The 13,027-nt window shown below is 45.8% G+C and overlaps 1 protein-coding gene across 1 annotated transcript in view; it reads left to right on the top strand.

The window, feature by feature from the left end:
• Positions 1–13,027, top strand: part of ptprn2 (protein tyrosine phosphatase receptor type N2) — a gene marked incomplete at its 5' end in the record, with an annotated part of 180,087 nt that overhangs the window by 61,887 nt on the left and 105,173 nt on the right. The window contains one exon of the mRNA XM_080793327.1: positions 1,351–1,430. Coding sequence (XP_080649453.1) covers positions 1,351–1,430 — 80 coding nt within the window. The remainder of the gene's footprint in view (positions 1–1,350; positions 1,431–13,027) is intronic.

Here is a 13,027-nt window from a genome sequence, read left to right as displayed (position 1 = left end):
AAATGGTGAAAACGGCAAAAACCAGTGAGAGGACGATCACGATGCGTTTCTGAAGTAAACCCTACGGCACTATACTCCACTGGCTGATTACTGCTGTGGGATAGAGGGATATTTTGCCTCGTTTTAGAAACAACACTAACTTTGCACCTGGCCTGGTTGGTGTGTCTGTCCCCGCCTCCTCACACTAGTGTGTGTGTGTGTGTGTGTGTGTGTGTGTGTGTGTGTGTGTGTGTGTGTGATGGCGACCCGGGAGCTGGGTCACACGACGCTGCCAGCCCTGATGAATTCCCCCCGCCCCCTCCCTGTCTGAGCTTCATATTCACTCGGGCCGGGGGAGCGCGCCGCTAAGTACACTTCCCTTAAGCGTGGGGCGCTATGAGAAATGAGCACATAATGGCCCGGTGATGGAGGGCTGGTGGGAGAGGGAGGGTAACAAGGCAGACGTCTCAACTCACCTTCCCGCGCGCGCAATCATCCGTTATCCACAGCCCTGTGTGGGAAGAGAGAGACAGCCCTCCACCCACCCGCTCCATTTGTACACAGTGGTGTGTACGTACGTTTACTCAAGTACTGTACTTAAGTACGGTCAATAATTTGTATTCTGTATTTCTACTTCTACTCCACTACTGTACATCTCAGAGGCAAATATTGTACTTTTACTCCCCTAAAATTATTTAGTATATGTATATATATATTTTTTTTTTCACCACTGACTCTTGGAGGAGTCACAAATGGAAGAATCAACCCTGAGGATATTACTGTGTGCATGTCATTGATTTTATTCTCGTCCCGGGTGTTTTCAATTAACATTTAATGTTGGTGTCGAGCTTGTTAAAAGAAATAAATAAATAACATAATTTTTTCAATTGATTTCTTCCTTTTTTATTTGGTGCCTGGCCACTTCGTACAACTTAGTTTCGCCAGAGTTATTAAGGAGTCTGCAGGGTTGGTTAGATTTTATTTCATGCTCTAACCTCCGGGAACCTTAAACATTTATTCTGCCCCGTGAGATGAATGTGTCGCCTACTCCCGGCCACACACACGAGGTGTGTGTGTGTGTGTGTGTGTGTGTCTGTCTGTGTCTGTGTGTGCGCGTGTGCGTGCGCGCATGCTCTTACTTCCTATAAATTATACTCTGGGAGCTGTAGAACAGTGTGCGGACCTCCTTCCGTTTCCTTGTGTGTGTCTGTGTGTGCGCGCACATGTGTGCATGCGATGTGCGTCTGTGTGTTTGGGTGGCTTAATGTAAGCAGAAAGTACAGTTCACTGTAAAACTCCTTCACCTGAGAGTGAACCCACTTTGTCATTTTTACTGTCTTGTTAAACTTTTATTTTTCTCTCTCTTCACAGTGTCTTGGGTCCGGCTTTGACATTCAGAGTGGGTCCCAACCCAAGCAACGTGACCACGGCTGATATGATCCAAGTGGCGGGTAAGTCCCATGTTTTGAGGCTCTTTTTCTTTGATTTCGACACAAACGCACGCACGCGCACACACACACACACACACACACACACACACACACACACACACACACACACACACACACACACACACACACATACACCCATTCAGACACACATTTCATACACCGATGGAAACCATGCAATTAAGGCACCAACCTGGAGCAAGAGTCTTGCTCAAGGACACTTCGACACTAACTCTGGGGGAGCCCACGTTTGAACTGGCAACCTTGCTTCATTTGCTTGTACACTGTTAAAAGCATCTGTGTTGGCCTGGACGGTTAGCTCAACCGTCTGGGCACCTAGGCTGCTGAGCCAGCCTGACAACGTGCTGTGGGTTCAAGACCCGAATATGAATAAAACTACCGGTATATGGAATATTCTATTCAAAAGACTATGACTAAAACTAAATCAAAATTTGCTGTCAAAATCAACACTGCTGTGAAGGATAATGCCAATAATATAGCACACAGCGTCAGGTCCAAAGCTAAGTTATGGACATGCTTCATTGTGATTCATGTCATTTTCACCGCCACTGCCACGCTGTCACTCTCGCCATTTTCAAGTAATTGAGAACACAGATTACTCCCTGTAGATACAGTGGATAGTGCATGCGTTTGTCTTGTTCAGGCGAAGCCCGCGGTTCCCAAAGAAGATTATCTGCGCAGCGCTGTGACAGATGACCATCAATTACTGGAGATGATGAGCATGGCAGTGTGTGTGTGTGTGTGCGACTGTGCGCCTCTCCTGGCTCGATACTGTACGTACGTTTGCACGAGTGTCCATTGGAGACATACAGAACAAGCACACAACCCACTAGCACACACACACACACACACACACACACACACACACACACTCCCAGAGAGGATCTGTTTGATCTTGTATGTCCAATGATCTGACAGGCGGGGACAGGTCTGCGTGTGCGGCATGTGTTGCATGCGTGCGTGCATATACGTGCATGTCGTCCGTCTGATATGTGGCCTGATAGAGCGCCGTCACACGCAGAGAGGGACGTTGTCAGTATGCAGTGTGTCCGCTCCCCCGTCTGCATTGTCTGCGCTCCCATCAGCCCCGTGCCGCGGGCGGGCGGGCGGGCAGGCTATAGGCGCACGCGGATCGCACACGCAGCGTGTGATGTGTGCTGATGTCCTTGCTTTGGTCGGAAATGACTTTGAGAATTAAGCGCAGCGATGCTAACCCCCCCCCCCCCCCCCCCCCCCCCCCTCCCCAACAGTCAATATCGCCGACCAATATCACCCCATTGAAATAACACGCCGGTGTTATTATTGGCCGAGAAGCTGGCTTCTACGTGCCGTGCAGTGTTGTCGTTTTTGGCAGCCATCTTGTTTACTGACGGGGACATGTCACACCACGGCTAATGATATGATGACACTCTCTCAGAGTTAAATGAGTAGTTCACACACAAAATAATTCATTATTTTCTCTCAATTCACCCTTTGTCAAGTCCCGCCCGTGGTTGTGCCCCTCTTTGCACCTATTGGTTGCCATTTTGTGGTTGGACAAAAGTCCTTTCTCTCCATCCATACCATTGAAATAACAGGTTCTTCAGTTGCTTCGTATTGATATTCCGTGCATTCAATTCTTTTTTTAAACTTGGTGTCAGTAAAAAGGAGCAGCATGGTGACTGGGCATTGTTCGTTTAGTTATTATTATTATTATTTTTTCAAAAATGATGTTTTAGCAAATTCAACATAAACAAGGCAGAACCAGGGTGGAACAAGGCAGAACGATCCTGCTGGTTAGTCAGTCAGGGACCAATCAGAAGGCTGACAAATGGTGAATTACACAGCCCATAAAGCTTTGAATTCATGGATATTTTTTGTTTGTTTTTTGTTTTTGTCGCATTTCTAATCTTCTAATAATTTGATGACCTGGTCATCGATTAGTAGGAGACTTAGTAGAAGACTCTAAGGTGCGATTCATACTCCTATTTTAGAGCCGAATAAAAGTCAGTTCGGCTCTGTAGAGCCTACAATGTGACGTCATTTCAGGTTCGGGGGGGCGGGTGCTACTGAAATTTTTCTGACTAGCCGAAATAATTTCGCTACAGCGGTAAAATAGGAGTATGAATCGGCCCTTATTAGTCTCTAAATCTCCATGAATTAAATAATTCAGGGCGTGTGTAATTGATCGAAAATAAGGATTTTTATTTAAGTGTGGAGGTTGGTTCAGAGATTGAGCATAGTGTGGCTGCCTGTGTCTACTTTTAAAGTGTGTTAGTGGGCAATTTAACGGTCATTACTCCATTTCTTTGTTTAAAGACCCTAAAGTAGTAATAATGTGTGTCACACCACCAATTTGTGTCTTACCTAACAAGCCAAATTTGAATGATCAATTTATTCATTTATTTGAGAAAAGCTTCCAAAATATCTTTTGCACAACCTGATTAAAGCTCAATTCGCACCAGCATTAATTAATCCCTCGATAGCGTATTGCCAAGGTTTTATCGCGCATAACACTTACTTTGAAGAGCCAAATATCCGTAACCGAATGTTACAATGACAAACTGCTGTGTGTGGTCTCATGCCCGGATGTTGTTGTGTCAATCGGTACCGGAAAAAGGCGACCGCGAGTGTCAGCCCGCCTGCTACAGCCCGTTGATAACCCTTGTATTCACCAGAAACAGCCCCCTCAATGTCCTTTCTGAGATACAGAGCTGTGAATGGTGGGCTTAGACTGGAAGTGGATGCACGTGCATGTTCAAAATGGCCACGGCCAGTGTCCCACTCTGTGTTGATGCGGTTAGCAACATCAGCTAGCGATACAAAAATTGATAGCGATTGAAAAATGGATTAAAGAATACAAACCCGAGAATCTCGGGTTTGGCGGGCTAGGGTACTAAGTTAAACCTTCGTGTTCCTCGTTTCTGGTGGACTCCGTGTTAAAAGGTTCAGCGACTGTTGTGTCCGCTTTACTTCCCGTATCTGTGTGAATTTAATTTAAGTTTGTGTATAGGACAAAGTTTGTGAACATGCACTAAAAGCTGGATATAGGAGGGGCTAGCGCCCCTCAAAAAAATAAAATTCCAACTTTTTCAATTATTTTCCAAAATGACGTAACACCTTGTGAGATTGTAAGACGAGCTATTTTTGTTGCTTTTTTTTTAGGTGTTTATTTATTTATCCGCCCATTTTTCTCTCCTCTCCCCTCTCCCTCTCTCTGACGTGGCTGTCTTTGATGAGGCGGTATACAGTGGGAGAGCTAATGACCGGCATTGAGCCAGGCTGAAATGTCAGATCAAATGTTAGGTCAACATGATCGTCAGCCGCCCGACCCATGCTGATGAATTATGAATACCTGCCTTGCCTTCCTGAATGGTGATTTGTACAATGTGTCAGGAGAAGCAGACAGAATTTGTCGACGCCACTTAAGAGTGTCTGTTGTTCACAGGGAGTTGAAGCACCAAAAGGCTTCAATTATCCCGGTTGAACGACAATGGAACACACACTCTCAAACTTATATGAACAGTATGTAATGGTTTATAGCCACCTGTGAGTCTGCTATAGACCTTGATACTAACGGTCTGAATGGAATCCCAAAATGGAAACTGACAGCCGTGCCCAATGGCCTCCTGGGTAATCCTGGGCAACCCCTTGGCTTTTGTGTGACTGTGCATGAAACAGATGACCCCCTGATGAACTCATCAAAAAAAACCTTTTCCATTTCCAAATCCATTCCTCAACCTGGACGTTCGGGGCAACTGACTGCCAAACAGCTTCCAATCATTCTGTGCACAGAGGATTTGCTAATTATGGAATTTAATTTTGACCAGAGAGAAATATTATCCTGTTTGATACAACAGAGATCATCAACATTATGCCATATTTTTCACAAGGTAGCAACCAAAGAGTGCATGACCTTCTGCTTATTGTGTTAGTTATTAATGACCCAATATCACATTGACATTGCAATGTAACTTCTATTCAAGTCTTATGCTAATGGCGTTGCACACATTTCAATTCTTAAACTGTAGTACTATTTTTGCACAATTTGTGTACTTGGATGGCATTGGTGGCATTGATGGCATTGGGTAGGCTATATAATTTCTTTATGAAAACCATTTTCCCCATTTTTCCCACTACCGCAATTCGTGTTCAATCACCGTACAAGTCGGGTTTATTTGGGCGCATAGTTAAATGGATTTGATTTGTGTATTATGCGGCATGGCACCATCCAGCAGAGTAGAACCGCTTCATACTGTCCATCTATCTGGCCATCAGCTTGTGTTTGATGTGCTCAGCTCTCTCCACTGAAAAGAATAGACAAAAGGGAGTCGGTTGAAAGGCACAGAGACAGTATAGAGGAGATTTGATAACTCAATGAAAAGCATCTTTTGGGCAGCAGCAGGTTCTTAGCGGGCTGTGTCCTGAAAGGCCTGCTGGGAGGTCTGACTGTATTAGTGGAGGTAGAAGGCTCTTGTGTTCTGCTCAACTGGAAAACCACAGGACAAAGACCTGCACTGCTTAATCCCTGCTCGGCTGCAAAACAAAAGAGAGCGCTGCTTTATCAAAACTACAAGGCATTTTTTTTGCTGTGCTTGTGTGTGCGCGTGCGTGTGTGCGTGCGTGCGTGCGTGCGTGCGTGTGTGCGTGCGTGCTATTTGTGTCTTCTGTTTGTTTTTTTCTTCTATTTTGCAGCTGTTTTCATACAGTGCCAATAAAATGATTAGCTCAATATTTGATGAAGTGGCAGCCAAGCTGTTTTAACACCAATGTTTAAATCACATTCAAATGTGATGTTAAGAAGTTGCCTTTCTTTGCTCGCTCTCTCTCTCTCTCTCTCTCTCTCTCTCTCATTATCCCCCCCCCTCTCTCTCTCTCTATCTGGGAGTGGTTTATAAACATGTAAATCACTTTTCCTTGGGGGAAACTGGATCTGTCAAAATTGCTTTTGATCACTGTCGTATATTGTAAAGCAACTTGTTGTAGTTGGTGATGGATTTCCCACTTCCCATTTTTTCGTTTTTCTTTGTTTGTACACATTAAATATGTTGGTACAGTGCATGCACAGTAGGAACAAATATCTATAATAATAACCACATGAATCCTATGGTTCCTATTCTTTGGGGAAGGGGGGCATGGTCACTATCATGGTCACTATCATGGTGTCAGTATCATGGTCACTATCATGTCAGTATCATGGTCACTATCATGGTCACTATCATGGTGTCAGTATCATGGTCACTATCATGTCAGTATCATGGTCACTATCATGTCAGTATCATGGTCACTATCATGTCAGTATCATGGTATCATGGTCACTATCATGGTGTCAGTAATCATGGTGTCAGTATCATGGTCATGATCATGTCAGTATCATGTTGTCAGTATCCTGGTGTCAGTATCATGATCACGCGCTACAGTAATCATACTCAACCTTATGACATTGAAAGTGGTGTCTAGTGTGCTGTCTTATTAGCTGTGGTCAAAGATAGAATGGCCAAAGATGGGATATTTTAGTGGTTATGCATCAAACAGCACATTACACGTGTTGAGTGGATATGTGTCAAACACCACGGTGTGTGTGTGTGTGTGTGTGTGTGTGTGTGCATACGCGTGCGCGTGTGTGTGATATGTGTGTATGTGTGCAAGAGGAAGCTTGGCGGTGGTGGGTGGGGAGCTGGGCGAAGGGCCACCCCTATTGTCTCAGCTGTCACGGATGGACGACCCCCAAACCCCGTCGAGCCCCTCAGAGGCCTCAAAGGCCCCCGGGGGCCAGGCCCCAGCACTGTGTCCGCGGGCCCCCAGGCCGTGAGAACCCCCCGGCCCCTGGTCAATGAACACTGGGATCCAGGGGGACCCTGGGAGCAAGTGCCTTGGCCATCTGGAGCCAGAGAGCGGAGACCCTGACACGCGGCTGTCACACTGGGGGAAAGAGGCTGGACGCTCTTCCTCTCTCTGTGTGTGTTTGCTTTCTGTCTCTTGTCTCTCTCGCCTTGCTTTCTGTCTGCTCATCTCGCCATTTCTGTGTGTCTCTCTCTCACACTCAGGTTCTCTGCCTGTATAACTTCTCTTTATCTTGCACTCCAGCACACGCGCACGCCACACACACACACGTGTGTGCGCGCACACACACACACACACACACATGCGCACACACACGCACATGTATGCACACACACACACACACACACACTCGCCACAGGGCATGACACCAGAAAAGAGAGGAAAGCAAGACTGTGAGAAACAAATGGAAGAAATGAACATGAAAACAAAACAAAACCAGATGCATGCTGGGTAATAAACATGCTCTACCCACTCCATGGCTATTGTTGGGTTGTTGTCGGGTCTTTATTTTTGTTTAGTCTGAAAAGAGAAATGAGTCAGGCTACATACAGTACATCACCTCTGTTCTCTGACAAGGCGTATATCTCTGTCTGCACAGCCCTCTCCTTATTGTTTGTTTCGCTCTCTCTCTGTCAAGTTAGTCTGTCTGTCTGTCTGTCTGTCCACCCCCTCTGTGTGGGAGGTCGCCTTCTCTGTCACATTCCTGAGCGTTATAGGCATTAGTTTAGCTCTGAAAGTTTAACGGCGGACCTGTAAGGGTCTCCACTTTCTCTGATATGTAAGCCCTCCCATACCTCCCTAACCGACCTCCCACACCCCCACATCCCACATCTCACTCTCTCTCCCTCTGCGCTTCTAACACACACACATGCGCACATGCACACCCGCATACACATCTTGGGCTGAAGGCAACCGTGTGGCTCTGCATAATGGCGGCAGCTTGCCGTTTTAGAGTGCTAGTCTTCTCCAGCTGAGGCGATTAGCATAGATCTCCCATGCAGATGGAGTTGACCTTCACTCTGGCAAACACTTGTCAAAATGCCAGCGATAATTACCTGCCTCTCTTCACAAACAACACCCCGGTTCAACCCTCCACCTAGCTCTGATCCATAGCTCTAATGCCGTTGCATCTAGAGCTACTGTATGTTACCGATGACTTCCGGTCAAATGCAGACCAGCCTCTCGTCTTTAGCATAAATAAAAATAACGTTTTTGCTACTCACAAAAACAAAGGCGGGTTGTGTCATTAGAAAGCCTACTTTCCTTAGTGGAAGCACTCTGAGTCCCACACCACACGTATAAACGGTACTTTTTGGCCAGAAAGGGATTTTTCTTCACCGGAGGAAAAATATTCTCTATGAGAGTTTTCTCCGGGCAATATCGGTAGAGGGTGCCCAGAAACTGATCTACAGTCAGTGTCTGGACCAGGCGGCTGGATTTGAGGCTATACAGTAAATAGGAAGTCATTATCAGCATCAATGGCCCACCAGATGTCACTATTTCACCTCGTGGAGGCTTTGGAAAGATTTACTCTCAATACAAGTTAATGAGGTTTTGGCCAGGACATTACACTTGATTTCATTACCTTTTAGTTAACATTTTCATAAACTCTTTGTGCTTTCAATCACTAGTTTAAAGTATTTTTTAAATGATGGTGATATGCGTTTAGTAAAAAGTGCGGTATGTTTCTTGGGCTTCTAGTGGTTCTATACCGAGTGAAGATCCGTCCTCCAATAGCAATCGTTTCCGGTTTCTTTTCCGGGACCGGAAGTTCAAAGATGGCAAATTCCAATAGTGGTTGCAACACCACAGAGCTTACTTTGCGGCCCTGAGCTGCACCGTGTGTCACATTGCATTAGGATGGCGTGGGTTTTTTTTTCTTTTCTTTTTTTTTGCACCGTATCTGTGTCGGATGCCTGATTCCCTCCGTGTTCACGCTTTAACATCTGTATCAATGAGCGTAGAGGTCAGGGAAACATCCCCCATTTTGCTCCCTCCTCCGCCTCCCCCCCACCTCACCCCATCACTCTCCCTCTGTGCCGCTCTCCTCCCTTCCCTCCTCATCGCATATATGCTGCCCTCTCTGGTTGACTGCTTGAGAGCGCTCAGTTCGGTGATCAAAGTATTCCTCTGTCCTCCTATCCTTCTTCGCCCCTGGCTGTGTGTGTGCGTGTGCGAGCGCGCGCTTGTGCATTACGTTATGTGTGTAACCACGTATCTGTGTGTGTGTGTGTGTGTGTGTGTGTGTGTGTGTGTGTGTGTGTGTGTGTGTGTGTGTGTGTGTGTGTGTGTGTGTGTGTGTGTGTGCACGTGTGAGCGCGCGTGCGTGTGTGCTCTATACTCATGCCCGTCTCATCTGTCAGTCTTACTATCTTTCTGCCTTTCGGCCTCATTTATACTTTGCTGCACATCATGTTGCGCAGCGAAAAGCAGATACAACTGAACTATTACTGAGTTCTTCAGGTAAAGACCTTCTTAAAGTTCCTAATACAAGGCTAAGAACTAAAGGCGATAGAGCTTTTGCAGTTGGCCCCCTACCCTATGGAATGAATTACCCCTTTCCCTAAGGAGAGCAGAATCTGTCGATACATTAAAAAAGCTGCTAAAAACCCATTTGTTTCGTAAGCACTTTGGTTTGTAATACTGTCTGTTCTGCATGTTTATATATTTTATCACTTGTTTTATTTCATTTTATTTATTGTACAGCACGTTGTGACATTTGTTTTGAAAGGCGCTTTATAAATAAAATGTACCTTACCTTACCTTACAACACAGCGCTGCGGTCCACTGTGAGCTTGTGTATCTGCTATTTCAGTGAGTGACACTGGTGCGCAACTAAGTATAAATGGGGCATCAGTATAGCGCCATGCTAGGCTCTCTTCTCTTGCATCATCCTCCTGTCTCCTGGAGGACACGCACGCACGCACGCACGCACATACGCATGCACGCACGCACGCACGCACGCACACACACACACACAGACATGCACAATGATGCTTATTCAACATGACAGATTCGTCTTCTCTATCTCCTTGAACATTTCCACGTTGTTGATCTCCCCAAACTTCTGCTGCTGCTGCCTTTCTCCATGAGCTTTCTGCACGCACGCACGCACGCACGCACGCACACACACACACACACACACACACACACACACACACACACACACACACACACACACACACACACACACACACACACACACACACACACAAACCTATATGTGCTCTCCTGAGTGTGTTCTTACTAGTACTAGCGTAGTTTTGCTTACAGCTTGGTGGCAGAGTCCCGGTGGGCTGTGCCAGTCACAGTATCTAAACATCTGCGGGGCTTCGTTCATACGAGTCCCTCCCTCTCTCTCTCTCTCTCTCTCTCTCTCTCTCTCTCTCTCTCTCTCTCTCTCTCTCTCTCTCTCTCTCTCTCTCTCTCTCTGTACTCGACGATTCTCTTTTGGATTTCAAGGTCGTGCTGATGATCGTACTGCACGGTTGACGACACTCAGTGTTTCTCTTCCACCGACGTCGGGTGATACCTTGAGCTGTCGAATAATGTTAATCATTCGCTCCGAGGTCAAAATGATGCATGCGCTTCGCTTCTGTTAGGCTGTTTCTCTCATCATATCTGAGTACAGCACACATACAGTACACTTATACTCATTCCCAGTGTTCGGGGAACCAGACATTGAGCTTTGTATTTCTCCTCACTGACATGGTGCGATGTGAGAATGTATACTTCACGTCGCATACAGTGTGCATTGTGTCATCGGACAAGAGTGAGTTCCAAGCGGAGACTGTCTTTCTTATTGTTGGACAATAGTGCAGTGATGGAAGAAGTACGTTGTATTTTTTTATTTAGCAAGCATGCTAATGGAAGCCATTGTTCTCACGTTAATTAAAAAATATCTCTCTTGTTTGAAAAAACTAAATGTCACTGGTAGCTGGGTTTCTAAAGTGTCCACATAATAATTAGCCAAATGGTAGAGGCAAAAAAAAAGCGCTCCAGCTCCAACCGCACACGGCGGGTCTATATCTCTAAATAGTTTATCCTCTCTCTCTCTGTCTCTCTCCTTTAGTTATTTTGTCCTCTCCTTCTTCATTATTGTCCCTGCCCACCTCCTCCCGGCGTAGGGTCAGCGGTGCGCTGCTCCTGTAAACATATTTACTGTGTCAACATGGCCGCGGTGAGGCAGCTGAAGACTGTAACAGGTGCCAGTCAACAGCCGGGCCTGATCTCCAGTGCATTAAAGGATCTCGGCTGTAGACGTGGATTAGTGTCGCCTGCCCATTGTTTGTTTGCTAATTCCGTCTCTGAGGTATTTGTTGGGAAAAATAGGCATGAATAATTGAACGCAACTTCCAGTGGACGTAACGAAGCTATCAGCGCACAGCGAGGGGGGATTAATGAGGAGGGGGTGGGGGAGTGGGCAATGTGACGCAGGCCAGAACAACGGAAACCTTTCCCAGATACCCAGAGAAGCGAGTTGGTAAACAGAAATTGAATATGCATTGTTTCATGGAGAGAAAAACACTGAAATGAGAAAGGAGCGGATAAAGAAAGGGCCACCGGCGCTTTGCAGCGAAGTGTGTCTAAGCACGCAGCTTTGGAATTGAGAGACACTGGGGCCATCGTCCCGAATGTGCACATTTCAATCATTTGACGCACTGTATTGTCTGAGAAATCGCTCCTACAGTACATTCATTCCCATGAAGTAAGGTTAATACGGTATCATTGGCAAATTAATGTTTCCATACTCCTGGTTTCTATTCTAAGTCTAAGACCTGGCTTTTGTAAGATTCTTTGGCTTGTCATAGAAGAGAGCCATAGCCAATGTTCATGGTGTAACATATTATTGTACGTGCAGATGACTGACAGTAGCATATTTCATCAGACATGGATCACAAACACACTGAAAGCAGAGAGATGAAGGACGCAATGCTTGGAAGGATGAAGAGAGGACAGACGTGTCACGGGAAGAGGGGATGTAGACGGGGAGATGGGACGGAGGAAAGATGAGGGGATGGATCGATAGGCCTACTATAGATGGGTGGAGTGGAGAGAGGCAGACAAAATGGATGCATGGAGAGATAGCACAGCAGAGGACCAGGGAGGTGTAGGAGTGGAAGGAAGAGAAGCGAACAAGGAAACAGACAATTTAATGAAGTTACAAAACAGCAGGTTCCTCCCACGTCCAAATATTACGAATGCATTGCCTCTAGCATGAATTGAGGTAGAATGAAAACATATATTTTTTATATATTTTTGGGTATTTTAGATAAAATATTGTGAAGATATTTCGCTAAGAATCCTCCAAGAACCATTTCCTTTGTGGCTCTAGTCTGAGTTTGGTAACCTTGTACGCCCAACAACTAGACTACTCAACGCATGACACATGCTGTCAGTGCAAAGAGTCCCAGGTATTGTGAGCCAAACAATCCCCGTGGATGTGGTGTTCTGGAATTGAAAGAATGCACGGTGCCCTTGCTTGTGCTGGGTTGTCTCTTTTCATTTGGCCCTCCTTTTTATTGCTTTAGTGCTAGCCTTCACAGATTGTGCTTCTGCCTGTCAAACTTGCAAAACCATCATTGCACTGTCCTATAAACAGTCATGTTTACCACCCATAAACTGCAGTATTGTTGATAGTTATTCTGCTCATCTCTGACACTAGATGTGGTTGGGACATGTACTGTAATTTAACTGGCTATTCAAAACAGCCAGCAGCTCCTATTCGGAGTGACTTACAATTGCAAGATCACTCC

Source organism: Protomyctophum bolini, assembly GCF_963924005.1.
Source record: "Protomyctophum bolini genome assembly, chromosome: 21".
In the NCBI taxonomy this organism is placed as follows: Eukaryota; Metazoa; Chordata; class Actinopteri; order Myctophiformes; family Myctophidae; genus Protomyctophum; species Protomyctophum bolini.
This window is presented reverse-complemented; position numbering and strand designations above follow the sequence as displayed.